The 20,241-nt window shown below is 36.1% G+C and overlaps 1 protein-coding gene across 1 annotated transcript in view; it reads right to left on the bottom strand.

The window, feature by feature from the left end:
- The window catches only part of LOC123258820 (phosphatidylinositol-binding clathrin assembly protein LAP-like), a gene marked incomplete in the record, with an annotated part of 153,490 nt that extends 144,407 nt beyond the window's left edge, over positions 1 to 9,083 (bottom strand). The window contains 1 exon segment of the mRNA XM_044719055.1: positions 8,515 to 9,083. Within this exon segment, the coding sequence (XP_044574990.1) occupies positions 8,515 to 8,644 (130 nt within the window).
- Between the last annotated feature and the right edge of the window lie 11,158 nt (positions 9,084 to 20,241).

Here is a 20,241-nt window from a genome sequence, read left to right as displayed (position 1 = left end):
ACCCTGGGAATCTGATAGCACATCCAAAGCTGTCATCTGGTCATGTGGCAAGCTCCCTTTCCAAAATGCAGTCGACAACAGCAATGCCGGCTTTGTAGCAGTATCAGTAGAGGGCATCCGCTTCTATAGCTGCTACACACCACCTAGCCTCTCCATTGTTGACTTCACTGATTTCTTGGATCGACTAACTGAAGATGCGAAGCAATACCATCCAGTAGCGATAGCCGGGGACTTCAACTCCTGGGCAGTTGACTGGGGCAGCAAACATACCAACGCACGAGGGAAAGCACTACTAGAGGCCTTTACTACACTAGATGTAGTTTCGCTCAACAGTGGTGATACGCCGACCTACACCAAAGGTGACGCAAGCTCAATTGTAGACCTCACTTTTGTCAGTAATAGCCTTGCTAGAGGTGACTACAACTGGAAAGTGTTGGACATCTACACTTCCAGCGACCATCATGCGATATTCTGGGAAATATCAAACGACCAGAACCTCAAGAGACCAATCAAGCAGTCTAACATCGTTGGTTGGAAGGTGAAATCTTTTGACCCAGAAGCATTGCTAATAGCCCTCAATGGTGATCCGATCAACACTGGATGTGCAGAACAACATACTAAGGACCTGATGAGGAGAGTAACACATGCTTGTGATGCCAGTATGCCTCGTAAACGTGGCATAAATTCGAGACCTTCGGTGCATTGGTGGAACGACCACATCAGCGTCCTTCGTAAAGAGTGTCATAGAAAGAGAAGAATCTCCCAGCGCGGCTATCAACGGCTCAACTCAGTGGAGCTGATCGCAGAGTACAAAAAGGCGCGTCGTGAACTGAATAAAGCCATCAAAGAGAGCAAAAGAAGATGCTGGAAAGAGCTTATATACGAGGTGGATAAAGACGTGTGGGGTAGGCCTTATAAGGTGGTTATGACCCACCTGAAAAAACAACAAATGCCATCACCTACGTGTCCTCAACTTCTTCAGAAAATCGTCACTGCGCTGTTCCCACAGCAACGCAACTTCGATTACCAGTTGGCGCCAGGCGAACTGGACGACATTCCACCTGTCACTGAAGAAGAACTGCTGGAGGCCTGTAACCGTGTAGGGAATAATAAAGCGCCGGGATTGGACGGAATCCCTAATATAGCCTTGAAAACCATCATAAAGGCAGCTCCAACATTATTCCTCGACGCTTATAATGCATGCCTCAAGGAGGGGACTTTTCCTCATAAGTGGAAACAGCAACGATTGGTACTGTTACCTAAAGGGAAGAAACCACCAGAAGAACCGTCATCTTACCGACCACTTTGCATGCTAGATACGGCGGGTAAGATATTTGAGCGCATAATTCACCAGAGAATTGAAGCAGTAGTCGACCCACTCCTGGCAGACAATCAGTATGGATTCCGGAAAGGACGATCAACCCTGGACGCAATCAAACAGGTTGTTGATACGGCCAAGGAAGCAATCGCAGGAACCAGATCACATCAGTAGTCACATCGGTGCTCACTTACGGAATATCCATTTGGGCCGACGCATTAAAGACGCAAGAATCATGGAGAAAGGCTGGACCAGTATATCGACTGAGTGCCCTACGAGTAGCTAGTGCCTTCCGTACTATATCAGAAGAAGCAGTGTGCGTCATTGCTGGAACCCTACCTCTTAGAGTTCTAGCAGAGGAAAGACGGGCCCTTTACCAACGAAAAAGGTCAACTGCACTGATCCCTGAAGAACTTAGAATTGAAGAACGGCAGAAGAGCATAGGCCGATGGCAACTACAATGGGATGCTGCAGAGAAGGGTAGGTGGACGCCTAAATCGACATTTGGCTTAACCGGAATCACGGTGAGGTCAATTACTATCTTACGCAGATGTTGTCGGGACATGGGTGTTTTCGAGAGTATCTACACCGCTTTAAGCACGATGACTCTTCGGAGTGAGCGTCCTGCCCAGGAGCTGCTGAAGACGCGGAGCACGTCTTCTTTGTATGTCCTCGTTTCGATCCACAGCGTGAAGAACTGGAGAGGATCCTGAACCAGAGAATACAACCAGATTCACTAGTGGAAGCAATGATGTCATCAGAAGCTGCCTGGAACGCTACCAACACGTTTGCAACAGAAGTCCTTAAAGACTTGCGTTCCACCGAAAGAAAAAGAGCAAATAGCAGAAGATAGAAGGAAGGTAGTTAACACCTTAGCCACCAGAAGGAAGAGCAGTAGCTAGATCCTCCCTTCACGAAGTAATGCCTGACGGCGGTTTCCATGAGGGATTAGAGGAAAGAAGGAAAAGGGGTTTAGGGTTTAGTGGGTAAGGGCGTTAGTGTCGAGTTTTAGTATGACACTGCGTCGAGTCGCCACATATCCAGGCCAAACAGCTATGCCTAGAATCCGTAAAAAAGATTCCCCCCCCCCCTAAGGGAAAAAAAAAAAAAAAAAAAAAAACACACACACACACACACATACATACATACCTACAGACAGACAGACACGGTGACATAACCGCGGAAATAGTCAGGAAAGCTTCCTAGAACCTCAAAACGTCAAGATCTGATGAAAACTCGATTTTCGAAAAACGGGGTGAAAACAATAACTTCCCGATTTTTGAAAATTTTCAATTTTCTTAACGGGAAGTTAAAAAAATTTTTTTTTTCATATCGATTCTTTGCGGCCGGAAAAATTTTAATATGAAAAAAAATAATTTTTTTTTCCAATTTCAACTATTTTTCAATACAGAAATTCGAAAAACTGAAAATAATTCAAATAAATTCAAAAAAATTTTTTTGAGCTTAGCTGATTTTTTTGCTTATAGAAGACAACAATAATTAAAATTCAAAAAAAAAAAAAAAAGGAAATCGGATGATTTTTCGCGGAGTTACAGCTTTTTGTTTATAAGCGCTTGAGCGGAACTGCGTTTTTTTTTTATTAAAAAATTAATATTCCGTAAACTATTGGTCGTAGAAACATCGCGTTTGGCTCATTTTATTCTGTATTTAATTTTCTAAATTTCATTCGCAACATGTCTCGACTATTTTTACGTAGTTTCTGAGATATTTTAATTTGAAGCTCAACGATAAATCGCTATTTTTTAAACAAAAAAAAAAGCAACACTTCCCACATGCACACAAATGTTCAAAATATTTTTCTGAGTATTAAAAAAAAAATATCCAAAATAGGACCATTTTGTCGAAAAGTGTTCAACAAACCACTTTTTTTTCAGGTCGACTGGACCAATAGGAACTTTTAGCCTGAATTAAAATTTAATTCAGTTGAAACAAGTTCCATAGTTATAGTGCTTTATATTTTTAGTTGAAAAAAATTTTATTATCCAAAAAATTTCATTGTCAATACATAAAATATTTTAGCTAACTAAAATTTCTTGTCAGTATTAGAAAATATTAAATTGAAAAAAAAAAAAATTTTTCCGACAGTTTTAAAAAATTAAAACTAAAAAAAAATTAAAATTGAAAATTAGTAGAAAAACATTTTTACTGCATTCATAAATTAAAAGCTTTTTAAATTCAAGTTTTGCTAAAGAATAGGGACATATAATAAAATAATTATTCTTTTAAATAATTAATAATAACAATAAAAACCCTTCTCAAGTCCAACTAATTATTTTCGTTGAACACGGAAAACTTATATAAAATTTTCTTTTTAAGAGTCGTTATCTTTCTTTTAATCCAGGAATAACAATAACAATATGAATATTTAAAAATTTTGTGTTAGAAAAATTAATATTTGAAAATTTAAAATTGTCAAAATGTTACCGTCGGTAAACAAGAATTTTTGTCGGATTGAATCGCATGGAAACAAATTGAAAAACAACGCCCTCAAAAAAAGGATTTATTCGGATTGAAACGGATAGAAAGTCGAATCCGTTTCTATCCGTTTCCGTTTGTTGGAAGGATGGCGCAAAAAAACCGACTATTTTTTTTTAAGTCTCGAGTGAAAAAATGTTAGTTTTTAATGTTTTAAGAGCTCTCTTCAAAGGACAGCTTAAAAAACAATTTTTAATTTCAATGTGGCTCCAAATTTTTTTAAATTTCAAAAATCGTCAAAAATCGAATTTTTTTTCAATTTTTGTTCTCGTTACGTCATAATTTTATAGACCAAAAAGAAATAAGTTCCTGAAAGTTTCAGTTCGAAATTAAAATTTTAAAAGGTCGCTCGTAATTTTTTTTTAATTATTAGTGCATTAATTTAGATTTTTTTGAGCCTTTTAATATTCAAATTAAAATTCCATCCATTTTTTTTTATTTAGTACAATAATCGATAAAAATAAACCACGTGATGTACTAAAAATCAAGCACAATGTAGAAAACATAATTTTTTTTAATTTAATAATTTTACAAAGAAAATGTATCATTATATTTAATTGTCTTTTCTCTGAATTCTTAATATTTTGTAAATTTATCTGAACGCCTCGTTTCTTCGCCAAATTCCTACTATAGCCCCGAGAATTGATTTACAATTACTAAAAGATCTGGTTCAATTTAAAGAACAAAATCAAAAGTTAGGTTCAGCAGCACTAAAAAGTTTTTCTCGGCATTTATGGTACATTAGTGACTATTTAATTAGATTAGCATTTTTTTACTCTGAAATTAAAAAAAAATTATGAGCGACCTTTCAAAATTTAAATTTTGAACTGAAACTTTCAGGAACTTATTTTTTTTTGCTCTATAAATTATGACATAACGAGAAAAAAATTAAAAAAAAAAAAAAAATTCGATTTTTGACGATTTTTGGAATTTAAAAAAATTTGGAGCGACCTCTTAAAAAATTTTTTTAAGCTGTTCTTTAGAGAGGGCTCTTAAAACATCGAAAACTAACATTTTTTTCACTCGAAACTCAAAAAAAAAGTAGTCGGTTTTTTTGCGCCACCCTAATATCTATACAAAAACTAATAAATTCAGTGAATATTTTTAAAATTTTTAAGATGATATCGTAATATTACTATGAGTGGATTAAATATTGATTTCGTAAACTGAATTTAGAATTTTATTCTACGCTTGTATACCAAAACATCAATAAAATTACAAATTTTTAACAGTGTAGGTTTATGTAAAATAACTTAAAAATACAAATTTAATATTAAAAAATTTGTTTTATTCAAATATGAAGTACTTCGAACCAAATAGTATTTTGTATTTGATTGAATTTGCCTGTTTGTTTTATTTAAATAAAATTTGTTAATAGTTAGCAAATCGCGTTTGAAATAATCATGTTACGTTTGAGTCACTACTGTCGCTATTTGAGATATCGGAATTTTATTGCCTTTATCTTTGCCTGTTATAATTGAGTAATTTTATATGGATACATGAATTTTTGATAATCTTATAATAGAAATGATTTTAATATATTAAAGAAAAATTTGGTCATTATGACCAAATCATTATTTCATTCAAATAAATACACTGAATAACCAGAGTTGAAAAAATTAACTTTAATGAACTTAACTGCTATACTAAAATAATTGATTTAAGCTCAGCTGAATTCATTTTTGCGACTCGGGAAACCATATCTTTAAATGGAGTCTCATTTGATTTAAATAAACTGTTCTCTGAGTGAACTAAACAATCTATAATTTAAGAAACATTTATCGCACGATTTTTCTACACAAAAAGAAGAAATTCTTTATTTTAGAATCTTGATTCCCTTGATTTAAAATATCATTATACTCAAAAATAACTTCAGTAGTCCCCTCGAAATTTTTCTGTTTCGAGTAAATTTTACTCTGTATACTGTACTTAATTTGAAAAACTAAAACTGATAAGAGCGAATCATACAAGAAAAAATTGAACTTCTAGTTGAAATATTATTTTTACTTCAAGAAAATATTTGTAGCGATAAAAATTATTTAAGGGGTACCCCTTAACGTTACATGGGTTTCCTCCAGAAAAAAGGCCTATTTTTAAGAATTTTTTTTTAAGGAGGTATGGTGAAAAATCACTTTTCTTACAATATTCCTCAATTTTTGAATACGCGTACTTCTAAGGGTCCTCTATACAAATAAATTTTTTTAATAGTCCTTGCAGTGTTAATTTTCGAAATATTAGCAATTAAAAATCGTACATTTAACATGTATTCCCTATCCTGACCGTAGTTAAAGCGAACATTTTATTGAATAACAACCATACTTTTCTTAGGATTTTTTTTAAAAACTGAGAATATTTAATTGAAGTTGTAACAAGTATTTTTTTTGAAAAAAAAATATAAACGAGCGGTATTAATTTTTTTATTAACAATGTTCAAAGTTTGTTACTTTTAATGATTTTCTAGCGTTCTCTTATAACCTAATAAGTGAGAGATTGTGACTTGGCAACATTGCACTGCGCGGGAAGTTCAAAATACAGTAGAAGCCCAACAGATTCAAATAACTATAAAAATTTAATGGATATATGCGTGTGCGTGCGTGCGTGCGTGTGTGTGTGTGTGTGTGTGTGTGTGTGTGTGTGTGTGTGTGTGTGTGTGTGTGTGTGTAAACCTCTCATAACTTTTGAACTGCTTGACCGATTTGATCGCGGTTGGCGCCATTCGAAAGGGTTCGACTAAACTTAGATTTTGAATACAAGTTGGACCGATTCGGATCGATAGACTTTGAGAAATCTCAAAAAAACTGCGAAAAAAAATTTTTTCAAATGTAGTTTTTTTTCAATAACTTTCAAACGGCTTGACCGATCAATTCCAAAAACTAATTGGCTCTTAAAAAAATTTGTGTTCAAAAATATATCTTAGAATTCGAAAAACTGCGTCGAATGCCGCTAATTATTCAAAAAATGATGTTTTATTAAACTCCTATCAGACTTTTGAGCTCGGAGAGCTCAAAACTACACGAAAATTATATTTTTGAACTCGAAGAGCTCAAAACATAATAAGTGCAATTTTGAGCGCTTTATTACGAAAGTAGCGGGAAGTTGCAGGGATGGCCTTCAGGGTCAACCGTTTTCCTAATTTTTTTTTTTAGTTTTAATTTATCTAGAAGAAATTTATGAAACTGCAATATCAGGGAATGTATTTTGAATGCTATAAGAACCGCTCAGCACGATCAATTTTTTTTAAAACATACGAGATTTATAGACATACAAATAAATGCATACACTAAAAAGAAGATTGTATTAAACTAAAATAATCTGAATAACAGTTGACCGAACAGGTATAAAAAACGCTGAAAGTAATTTCTGAAAGTTCGCGATATTTTTGAGCTTGATGCACTCGCAAATATATTTTCTGGATGTCTGAGCTAAACAATATAGATATCTATCCATTTTAAAACTCAAACAGATCAAAAATAAATGGAAAGATAGATTCTTACATAAATTTTCGTATATAATTCCATCTTTAGATAAATCTAAAATAGTATATTACACACCTAGGGAAGTAAAGTAAGAAATGTCTCAGATCACATGTAATTGTTGGCCGAGGCGAAGCCGAGGTCAACAAACATGTGATCTAAGGCTTTCTTATTTACTTCCCGAGGAGTGTATACTATTTTTTTGTCCGACGAAGGCGGAAAGCGGCAACTTAGTTTAGCGCAGCGGGACGAAAGTTGCCACTTTCCGCCCGGAGGGCAAAAAAATAATATTCTATATACTTCAATACAGTAAAATCTGATTAAATCTGATGAAGACTTATTTTACAAAAACTTGAGTTTTTAATGTATTTGAAATTGCCAGTTTTTCTGGTAATATAACCATTATATTTGAATACTATGAATAAAATACGGTGAAATCTAAAATTTTTTTGAGATTTAAATCATCGTTTCATGAAAAATATTCATCGATGAATTCAAATGATACTTTATTGTCAAATTACATTTCATCAACTTTCATTACTCAGAAATCAAGGTCGAGCACGCGCAAGAGTTAGCTGAGCTATTGAAAAATCAATATGAATTAATAAATACAGAACGACTTATAAAATCTGAGAAAAAAGTAAAAAGACATAATAATAGATTAACATAACTGAGATGGAAAATTATAAAATGAAATTAGTTTTTTGAAGCTAATAGTACTTAATAATTTTTATAGAAACTGTAGGAAAATAGACTCATGTCATATCGAAATTCTGGAATAAAAGTTTTTTTTGAATATATATGGTAGTATGGTGTCAATAAACACAATTTTCAATAATAGTTATATTTTTTAATTATTTTAAATTCACGTAAATAAAAATAAATCGATAGCTTATGTGAATGTATTATTTATCAGACTAGCATTAAAAATCCAGCAATTTTTTAACATTAATTAATTTAATAACTTTCGATTGAACACATAAATAAATGAGAAATAATTTAATATATATATGAAAGTTTAATCCAAAAATGATGTTATTGGTGAATTTAATGATTTTAACTCACACAACATTCATTTTCTTGACAAATAAAATTCATTTGAAATATAACACATTTTTATGAATTGTTTGCACAATACTCATTGCGTAAACAACAAAAAAAACCAGATTTTATTTTTATTTGAATAAAAAATATCATTAGATGTTTATACATCAAATCAATGCTTACAGTCTAAGTGTTTCTTTTTAGGACCTATCATTTCCTCTGTGGTAGCTTTGCAAACAGCTTTTGCAAGACCTTGGCCAGCAATACTATGTCTAGCGGCGAGTAATCTGTCGTTGATTGTTTGTCCAGCCATAGTTATTATTTTTATAGTTGTCAATAGCCGGTTGTCGGTTACTTTTTGTCAAAAATGGCAAGAAATTTTTGACAGCTCAATAAATATTGCGACTCGTTCAAGAACCACTATTTTTGTTAGTATTAAATGTTACAGAAGTGTTAAAAATTCAATTCATCATTCACGTTTTGATAAAATGACAATTTTTAACGTCAGGACCTAAATCGATCAACACTTGCATACATCAGCACATGATAAATATTTACTAGAGCTGGATTAACGCCCCCCTTTTTTAAACTCTATGAATCACCCACTAGAATCTTCTGTTAAGAATGGTATTTTTAACTATTTATGCATTCACACTAATTACTTTAAATAACAAGATTAAACAATGGCTTTAAAAACTGAGCTCGCTCGCACATGTTCACAGCTGAGCTGTACAAGCGACAGCATTATACATCTAGTAATAGTAGTAGTATTCTTTAGGCTCTGGGCATTTTCCCATTCGGCCGCTGTACTTGATGGTGGAGTAGTTGTGAGTTTGTAGTTCCTGGGGGTCATCGGTAGGTGTCTCGGTCTGTACGAATTTGAATTTAAATGTTGAGGTCACACTTCGTGAGGAAGTTTTTACAAATATAAATAATGCTGTGAAGCGGGAAAGAATAGGAGTTACGGTAATTATTACGTGAAGCGTTCCACATTCACGTAACGGGATATTGGTAGGAAAGGATTGAGAAAGGAATGTGGAGAGGATCATCTTAATGTGAGTTTGTATGTATGCTATTTTAGACGTAGGAGTGGCCAGGAGAGTGGTGATGTCGGTCGGGACAGGATCACAAATTTAGACCAATATGTTGTTTAATGTTCTTCGTTGGTTTTGGTAGGTTGGGCATTCGAAAAAGATGTGGTTGAGGTCTTGTTCGGGAGATCCACATGGACACTCAGCTGAATCAATAAATTTCTTTCTGTGAAGGCTCGAGTTGAGATTGTAGCATTCCCTGTTGAAAAGCTCTGTGATGCACCTAGTGCATCCAACAGGTGACGCTACCTGTTATTAGAGCGCTATCTATTATGAGAGCGTGAATTCAAACGAAATATTCAAATTAGTAAATATTAAATGATTAAAATCAGTTAAATTTTATATTCGAAGTAAATATTCAAATCATTTATTTCATGCTTTTACTCTTACCAGTTGTAATAAACATCTTTTGGTTAACTCTGTTTTATTTACAAAAGAAAATAAAATAAAATAAGGGAAAAACATATTTCGGTACAAGAGGACATTGTAACCGAATTTTCAGAACCCATAAAAGGTACTTGAGTAATTCAAGGACTATTTCTCGCCACATGGAATTTAAAACCCTATGAGGAAAAGTCGTAAAAGACACGTGTGAAACTCAATAAACCCTTGTTCTAAAAGTAACAAAGAATAATAAAAAACCATATGTAACTAAACAAAAATAAGATTGTTAAATAACATTTACTATTAAAATCTAACTTTATATAATATTGAAGTTGAGCAAAATTAAGTTAAAATAATTAATAATTATTATCTTGTATTTAATTTATAATTAATAATTATTATTTAATTAATTTACTATTAATTTATTATTGAATCATTATTTAATTATTATTTAATTTATAATTAAACGATAATGTCTATTCTTTTATACATGATAATAATTAAATTGACTTATAATTTTATTAGAAAATCCGATTGTAAAATAATAGAAATAATATTTAATTCAAGTTATTAATTAGTCAAACTCAAACATTAATCCAACATATTATAAGCAATATAATATATATATTTTCATGTTATAGTTTATTATAATTTTTATTGTAATTTAATTTCAAGTTAATTATAAGTTAATTTTATTATAAATAGATTTTAAAAGGGTCTGTTAAATTAATAAAAATAGTTAAATAAACATAATGACTGTATTGCTAAAAGTGTATATTAGTGAAGTCTAACTTTCAGGCCGATAGGCTGAAATAAATATATATAGATATAGAGAAAATACATGTTAGTATATAAGGATCATTTATATGTAGTAGAAAATGTGTGTGCTTATGTATTCCTTAGAGTGGAAGTATGTATGGAAGTTATGGTGGGAGAAGAACGGAGTTTGAAGCTCTTCGGAAAAACTATGTAACGACACTTCTCACCGAGAGTTTAGATTGCTAAGATCACATCATTGTAAACCTTAATTTTATATATTAAAGCTTTTTAATATTTTGTCAACTTGAATAATAAATTGAAACCAACTAAATAATTTTGATCAAAATTAAATAACGTCTAAATAGAATTCTTTTATTAAAAATGATTCCTTTCCCGCACTGAAACCGAGTATTTTAATACTCCCGGGCGAAAGAACTACAGTAAGTAAAGTTTTCAATAAATAAAAATAACATCCACTAGATGGAAGCATAACAGCTCCAATAAGATCCCATCAAAAGCGACAAAAGCCACTTAGAAACCAATTAAATTTATGGGTTTCTAAGTGGCTTTTGTCGCTTTTGATGGGATCCTATTGGAAATTTTAAACAGGGATTATACATCTATACTAAGTAATAATAAAGACAAACAATCGTTTAGTTTTCCAGTTTTTCTCGTATGAGATGAATATGCATTGCAAAGTCTAACACTTTGATACGCTCGCTAGTAATTACTCTTTACATGATCACATTGATTTAGTGTGTCACACTTCACATCAGGCAGATAGTTGGAAATCGACCATTCTGAGCCTCTAGTTCGAAAAATGACCACCAAAAACTTATTCAAAAAAATTATAACACCAAAATTAAAAAAATAATCAACTTGTCAATTGTACATATTGACGAACATTATCGTCATTAAAAATAAAATGATTATGATTGAACTATCTATAATGTAAATAATATTAATTTTTTTTATTATATATAATGGTCAATTTCTACCCAACATGAAATTTTTTACGCCAAATACATACAATCGGCGACATGTATTTCTCCCGTACACGATAACAAACGTCCACGAAAATATCTCTATGTAAAGAACTGTTATATCCGATGATATAGTAGATGTCGATTTGATGCATTACGCGGCAAATTCACTATAATTTGAATTATTTAACTTAATTTATAATAAATTATATATTACAAATAATGCATTTTGTTTATATACAAAATTGTTGTAGCACATAAGTTAAAGTATAGTAATCTCCTTAAATAAACAATCAACCAACTAACTTTGTCAACATTTCCCAGAACTATAAAAGTACTTGAATAAAATGCACACGTGTTACTTAACAACTAGACCTTTGTGAAAACTCATAAAAAGGAAAACACGTGTTAAACATTTTATTAAGGGTTTTTCTAACTAAAATCATTTTAGCTAAATATTCTCAAGAGGTCACAAATTATGAGATATAATAAATACGAAATAGAAAGCATAAAGCCTTAAAACAACCAACACTAGGACCATTTGTTAGATAAATAAACAAATACTTTTAGAATATCTTATAATTATTAAATAATATTAATGTTTTAGTTTAACTAAAGGATAGTTTTTATATGGATTAATAACCAAATAATGATAGATTCATATTAATATTAATATGATGTATATATTTGTATCGACATGGGTTTTTCCTGTGGTTTCCCCATGTCACTGTCTTTAGAGCCTAAAGAAAGGTGAGGAACAGGGCAAATGCGATACAAAAGGCACAAGTCGGACCACAGCCGCAACACTAAAAATATATAAAGAAATATTATAATCTAACTTTGTTAATATTTAATAAGCAAAAATACATGCAATTATAATACTATAATAATAATAGTAAAATACTGACTAAGAATAATATTATAATAAATAATAAGGGTAGAAATAATTAGTTAAACACCAAAAGTAATAACTATTGTAACTAACAAATATAAGAATCTAAAGTATAAGAATAATATAGGATAGCATGACAGCCCTCACATATGTCTGTGTGTGGGTACCTAGTTAGTATACAGTAAACCTACATATAAAAGTTATAAGTATTAGTGTGTATTCGAATATATGTTATTGTATGCGTTCTGTAAACGTTAGATGAAGACATGTATATGTTAAGTGTATTGGTGTGAACCAGAGAGGGAGTAAGTGAAACTGGAAAACTCGGACCTAAAACCGAGACTCCTTGTAATAACACTTCTCCCTGAGAGCCGTAACCGAGCACTTGCTGTAGATGAAACCACTGAATAAAATCAAGCTCTCTGATAATTATTTATTTATCATTTAAAACAGTCCCCCTAACTAAAGTTTCCCCCTTTTCTTAATTTAATCTAACAAATCCCATTATCAAAACTGAATTAATAAACAACAACAAATTTAAATTGATCCCGCGTGACTACAACTCACACTTCAGTCCAGAAGAGGCGTTACGAGCAATCTAGTGACCTCGCTGGACATAACAGAACTCCATGTTAGACATTTCTATTGAATATCTTTTCTAGGGAAATATTTGTATGGGAAAAAATTTGTCTATTTGACAATAATTATATGCAAAAATAAGTCCATGTACATACAAATCTATTCGAGATCAAGTCCGTGAAAAAATATTTCAGGTTTAAAATAAATCCATTCGTCAACATCTCTATGTAAAATAAGTATATGTAAATTTATAAATTTACTATAGTATCTGTCATAAAGTTGCATGCACTGCATTAACTGTGAGTGAGTGTTGAAGCGCTGGAGTTTTGAAATTAAAATTTAATTAAATTTTTTTTATTTTTCAAATTCATAAATCTTTGATGAAAAAATAAAATTAAGTGTAGTAGGGTAAAGTCACTAGTACCCAGGCCCCTACCTATTTCCAGACTTCAATAGTATATGCCATAACTATAGTTTCTTTATGGAGGGGGCTGGGTACTGGTGACTTTACCTTAATTTACCATGAAATTTCTCTATCATTTTATTTTCAAATTAATCAATTTTATACGATTAAAAATCTCTGTCAACTAATTCAAATTGGATCAAAATTATTTGAATAATTAAAAAATTATTTTTTTGATTTTATAATTTTCAAAATAATTGATTACTCAAATCTGCACAATTTAAATATTCAAGAAAAAATTTTTCATTTTGTAATTCAGAAAAATTTAATCACAAAAAGGATGAAAAAATAAAAATAAATTTTAGAATCCCAATTACCACATTAGAAATGAGTTTTTCTATTTTTAATACCGTATCCACATTTAAAAGTAAACTAAATATTCTTAAGCCCAACTACCTTATTTAAAATATCATTTTTAATTGCAAGAAAGTTTAATTAATACCACGTGCGCACTTACAAATAAATCACTTGAACAAACAAAAAATTTGTTGATTAAAATTTTTTTTTTTTCGAATTACAGTTTTTACTTTTTTCTATTATGAAAAAAAAAAAACATTGATTTTCATAGCGGGAAATTAAAAACATAGAGCTTAATAAATTTATATATAATGATTATTTTTCATAATGAAATTTATTTTTTTAGTAGATTTCATAGTTTTTTTTTTCGTAAATCATCTTCTGACATCATTTAATTGCAAAATATTTGATGAGCTGATTGATGTTTCATCGTTTTCCGAGAAAGCCTACGAAGAAGATGTCTTGGTAGCCGCGTTTCCAGCTCTTCTGACATCTTTTTTCCTTTACGCACACCAAAAACCCTAATTTTATAATTTATCAACTTCATAATTATTTTTAATTAAATTTAAATCATTTATCCATTTTCAGAAATGCCCATTTTTACTAATTTCCATTTTTATGAATGTCCATTTTTACTAATTTCCGTTTAAGTAAGTATTTTTTTATCGAAGTTCATTTATTTAAATGTTCATTTTTACGAGCGGGTATCTTTTACCCATATCCCGATGATACATATGTGTCAGTTACCCAAGTCCCGATGATACATATCTCAATTATTCAAATTTCGATCACACATATACTCAATGATACATGTGTGCAATGATACATATCCCGATGATACATATCATAAAACAAAACAAAATCGTTGATAAAAATAGGTAGTGTCTTATTTTTTACCGGAGATTATAATTATAAAAACACCACCTATTTTTAACTTCCCGCTAAGAAAATCGAAGATTTTCAAAAATCGGGAAGTTATTGGTTTTACCCCGTTTTTCGAAAATCGAGTTTTCATCAGATTTCGACGTTTTGAGGTCCTAGGAAGCTTCCCTGACTACTCCCGCGAGGTTGTCACTATGTCTGTATGTATGTATGTGTGTGTGTGTGTGTGTGTGTGTGTGTGTGTGTTTTTTTGTAGGGGGGGGAATCCTTTTTACGGATTCTAGGCATAGCTGTTTGGCCTGGATATGTGGCGACTCGACGCAGCGTCATACTAACTCGACACTAACGCCCCTACCCACTAAACCCTAAACCCCTTTCTCTTCTATCCTCTGATCCCCCATGGTACCGCCGTAAGGCATTTCTTCGCGGGGGGAGGAATTAGCTGCCGCTCTTCCTTCTGGTGGCTAAGATGTTTTTATTTCTATCTCCCTTCTAGTTTCTGTTTTCTGCTCTTTTTCTCTCGATGGACCGCAACTCTGTAAGCACTTCAGTGGCAAAGGTGCTCGTGGCGTTCCAGACAGCTTCTGATGACAGCATTTCTTCTACTATTGTCTCCGGTTGAATTCTCATTTTTAGAATCTTCTCTAATTCATCGCGCTGTTGGTTAAAACGAGGACATGCAAAGATCACGTGCTCCACGTCTTCAGCGACACCTGGGCAGGATGGGCACTCCGGAGAATCGTCGTGCTTAAAGCGGTGAAGATAGGCTCGGAAGCAGCCGTGTCCTGACAACATCTGCGTAAGGTAGTAGTTAACCTCTCCATGACTCCGGTTCAACCAGTCGTCGATCCTCGGTATAAGACGATACGTCCATCTTCCTTTTTCTGCAGCGTCCCACTGGAGCTGCCATCGGTCGAAGCTGTTTTGCCGTTCTTCAGTTCTGAGCTCTTCAGCGCTTAGTGTAGTTGACCTTTTACGATGATAAAGGTTCCGTCTTTCCTCAGCGAGGACTCTGAGAGGCAGAGTTCCGGAAATAACGCACACTGCTTCCTCGGATATTGTGCGGAAGGCGCTGGCGACTCTTAAGGCACACCGTTGGTATACTGGTCCAGCCTTCCTCCATGATTCTTGCATCTCGAGAGCGTTGGTCCAAATAGATATACCATATGTAAGCACCGATGTGACTACAGATGATAACAGTACCCTTCTGCTCTGCTTTGGCCCTCCGATGTTCGGCATCAGTCGTGCTAGACTTGTTCCCACTGCTGACGCCTTGGCACTGACGTGTTCTACCTGCTGCTTAAAGTTGAGTCGGGCATCAAGCATCACTCCTAAATATCGAATATAAGGTTGTGATGTGATTTCTTGTTCGGCGACTTTCAGCTTAATTGTCTCTACCACTTTCCTGCTGGTAATAAGCACTGCCTCAGTTTTGTGTTGCGCCAGTTGCAGGTTCACTGCGTCCATCCACCGGTTAACGCGCTCGAAAGTGAGATCGAACACATGGTTTATCTCGTCAAGATGTTTGGCAACGATCACTACGGCTACGTCGTCTGCATATGCTACGAGTTTGACGTTTCTTGGCAGAGTTAGTCTTAATAGGCCGTCATACATAATATTCCACAGGAGCGGGCCTAGAACTGAACCTTGTGGTACACCTCCAGAAATAGCATACTCCCTTGGACCGTTCTTCGTGTCATACTTCAGGACCCTGTTTTCAAAGTAGCTTGCTACGATCTTAAGAAGGTATTCTGGTACATTCTTCTCTTGGAGGGCCTGCATGATGCATTCCCAATTGGCGGAGTTGAAGGCATTTCTGATGTCTAGGGTCGCCACCAGGCAATACTTCTTCGTTCCACCCTTCCATCTGGTTCCTGCGATTGCTTCCTTGGCCGTATCAACAACCAGTTTGATTGCGTCCAGGGTTGATCGTCCTTTCCGGAATCCATACTGATTGTCTGCCAGGAGTGGGTCGTTTACTGCTTCAATTCTCTGGTGAATTATGCGTTCGAATATCTTACCCGCTGTATCTAGCATGCAAAGTGGGCGGTAAGATGACGGTTCATCCGGTGGCTTTTTCCCTTTAGGAAGCAGCACTAACCGTTGCTGTTTCCACTTTCGAGGAAAAATCCCTTCTTTGAGGCAGGTGTTGTAAACATCCAGGAATAATGCCGGTGCTGCCTTTATAGCTGTTTTTAAGGCAATGTTAGGGATTCCGTCTAATCCCGGTGCTTTATTATTCCCTACGCGGTTGCAAGCCTCCGTCAGTTCTTCTTCCGTGACAGTTGGAATGTCCTCCAGTTCTCCTTGAGCTAGCTGGTAGTGAAGCTCGCGTTGCTGCGGAAACAGCGCGGTAACGATTCTCTGCAGAAGTTGTGGGCATGTGGGTGCCGGCATTTGTTTGACTTTTAGGTGATTCATGACCACCTTGTACGGCCTACCCCACAGGTCTTTGTCCACCTCGTTGATGAGCTCTTTCCAGCATTGCCTCTTACTATCCTTGATGGCTTTGTTAAGTAACCGACGGGCTTTTTTGTACTCTGCGACCAGCTCCGCAGAGTTAGGTCGTCGATAGCCACGCTGGGATATTCTCCTTTTCTTTAGACACTCTTTCCGAAGAACGCTGATGTGGTCGTTCCACCAGTGTACTGCCGGGCGTTGGCTTATGCTGCATTTCCGGACCATACTTGTGTCACAGGCCTGGACAACTCTTTTCATCAGGTCCTTGGTCATTTCTTCTGCGGGTCCAGTAGTAATCGGTTCACTATTCAGGGCTATTATCAATGTGCTTGTGTCAAAAGACTTCACTTTCCATCCAATGGTATTGAGTGACTTGATTGGTCTTCTTGTATTCCGGTCATGTAATATTTCCCAGAGAATTGCCTTGTGGTCGCTGGCTGTGTAGATATCCATCACCTTCCAGTCGTATTTCCCACTGATGAGGCTGCTGCTGACGAAAGTGAGATCTACAATAGAGCTTGCTTCCCCTTTAGTATAGGTTGGCGTATCACCACTGTTGAGCTGGACTACATCTAGTGTAGAGAAAGCTTCGAGGAGTGCTTTTCCTCGCGCATTTGTCTGCTTGCTGCCCCAGTCTACTGCCCAGGAGTTGAAGTCACCGGCAATCGCGACCGGATAATGCTGCTTGGCGTCCTCGGTCAGTTTGTCCAAGAATTCAGTGAATTCAACAATGGATAGGCTAGGTGGTGCATAACAGCTGTAGAAACGGATGCCGTTAACTGTTGCTGCTACAAAGCCGGCATTATCATTGTTAACTACACTCTGGAAGGGATGCTTACCACAAGACCAGATGACAGCCTTGGTGGTGCTGTCAGATTCCCAAGGCTGGGTATTCAGGTATCTATATGGCTCTGCTATCATTACTAAGTCTAACTCTAGTTCTCTTGCTGTTTGCATAAGCAGATCATGTGCAGCTTCGCAATGGTTTAGGTTTAGCTGCAATATCTTCATGTCTGTTTGTTTGTTATCTTCTGGAGTGCCTCTTTAAATACTGGGCACCTGGATGCGCCGGCATGATGAGCCGAGTTCTCCGCACTTTGATCCGCGCATAATACACATTTCGCTGGGTTTTTGCATTCAGCAATCTTGTGTCCCTCTTGTCCGCACCTAATACATAGCTTAGACCGATCCACATTGCTCTTGCACTGGGATCCAAGATGTCCAAAGTGCCAGCACTTGAAACATTGGATTGGTCTCCTCGTAGCTCTGATTCGGCAGTTGGTCCAGCCGATCCGGACTTTACCGCTTCCTGCCAATATCTTGCGCGCTGCAGCTGCTGGTAGTGTCACAACAGCTGTCTGAGTACCTCTGTAGGCCTTATGAATCTTAATTGTCCCTAGTGGTATCTCGCAGGTTTCTCCGATTTCCGTTTGCAATGCAGCCTGAATATCCTCCTTGGTTGTGGTACCGTCAAGATCTCGGATTTCGACGTCTTCCTGTGGCCCTTTGCAGATTACCTTCGCGTCTTCTTGGAGGATGTCCGCGATGGTCTTCTGTAAGGCTTGGCCTCGGTCAGCGCTCTTCCTCGAAAGCGTAATCAGCAAGCTCCCGGTCCTAGTTCTTTGGATCTTATCCACTGTAGTACGGACCTGTTCGTCAGGGACGTCCTGCTTTATTCGCTTCAGAATTTCAGCATACTTTGCCGTCTCTGCGGGGCGGATGATCAGTGCGTCCGGCCTAATCCGTTTGCGCGGTTCTTTCCGATTAGGCTCTGGCCTGGACTCTTTCGGCGGTTGCTTCTGGAGCTTTTCTACTGCTTGCTCTCTCTTGGACTTCCTTGACTGGACCTTTGCCATTCATTCATCTCCTTTTTCCGCCGTTCTGTGTTACCGCGTTTTTCGGGGGACTTGGTTTAAGGTCCTTCTTCTTCTTAGTACGGCTGGTCATTGAGTCTGGGGAATTTCGTTCTTTCCTTTTCCCAGGCCTGATTTCAGTTCCAGTTTCCTCTCCGTCTCCGACAACTGACTCGACGTCACCCTCGCCACCTGTGTCCATCTCCTCGACAAACGTGTCGGCTTTTGCTGGTGGAACCGCTGTCACACTCGTCTTCATCACGATATTACCGTGTTGTTGTTGGATTTCCTGCCATTCTTGGTCCAGTTTTTTGAACCTTCTCAGGGCACTGCAGATGTTCGTCGACTTCGACTTGATCTCCTTGTGGACATTTTGCTTGGTTTGGAGAAAGTCCTGCAGTCCACAGACTAGCTTCTCCAGATGTGCCAGCGCATCTGTCCTCTTCATCTTTGCACTAAGTAGCAGTGCGTCTTGCTGGGCATGAGGCCCGTTTTCACTCTTGTTTGTTTCCTGTGCATTACTCATACTTTTTAATTTACCAGCGCATCGTACGGAGTGGAGCGGGTTGCCATAACTAGGAACGGGTGTACCCTCGGAGATAGTACTCCTACTCCAGTTCCCTGAGGCCTAGCCGACACTTAGCCAGTCCCGGAATACACGGACGGACCAGACTCGCTCGGAGCGGTGAAGATTCCGACCTCTAACACTCACTGCGTACTTCCTGATCAAGGCCCGAAGTGGCTGGCTCCTGATCCACTGCTGCAACTTACACCTCGGTAGAGCAAGCTCACATCAGCCGTGGCCTGCATCGTCGGAAACTACGATACAGGTTCCGGTCACTCCCAGTGGGTCACAGCAGAGAACGATCGTCTTGTTAGGTCAGTTAGTGCGACCAACCCATTAAAGGGGAGTTTTGTCCACGGGAGCGTATTTTGTTTGGTTATTTTGCTTGGCTCCTACCCGCTGTACCTCATCAACTAAGAGATTAAGTGTCATCCAAGGACAGCGAGCGTTCTCCCATCCGCTCGGGGAGACGCGCCCGGTAGCAGTATCTCTTCTGCCCCGAGTGTGTGTGTGTGTGTGTGTGTGTGTGTGTGTGTGTGTGTGTGTGTGTGTGTGTGGAAGTATGTGAACCGCTTATAACTTTTGAACGGCTGATTCGATTTCATCGCAGTTGGTGCCATTTGAAATAGCTTGGCCAAACTTAGATTTTGAGTATAATTTGGACCGATTCGGATCAGTAGATTTTGAGAAATCTTAAAAAAA

The sequence above is a fragment of the Cotesia glomerata genome, linkage group LG2, assembly GCF_020080835.1.
Source record: "Cotesia glomerata isolate CgM1 linkage group LG2, MPM_Cglom_v2.3, whole genome shotgun sequence".
Lineage (NCBI taxonomy): Eukaryota > Metazoa > Arthropoda > Insecta > Hymenoptera > Braconidae > Cotesia > Cotesia glomerata.
The sequence above is the reverse complement of the archived record's forward strand: the minus strand, read 5'-3'. Positions and strand labels throughout refer to the sequence as shown.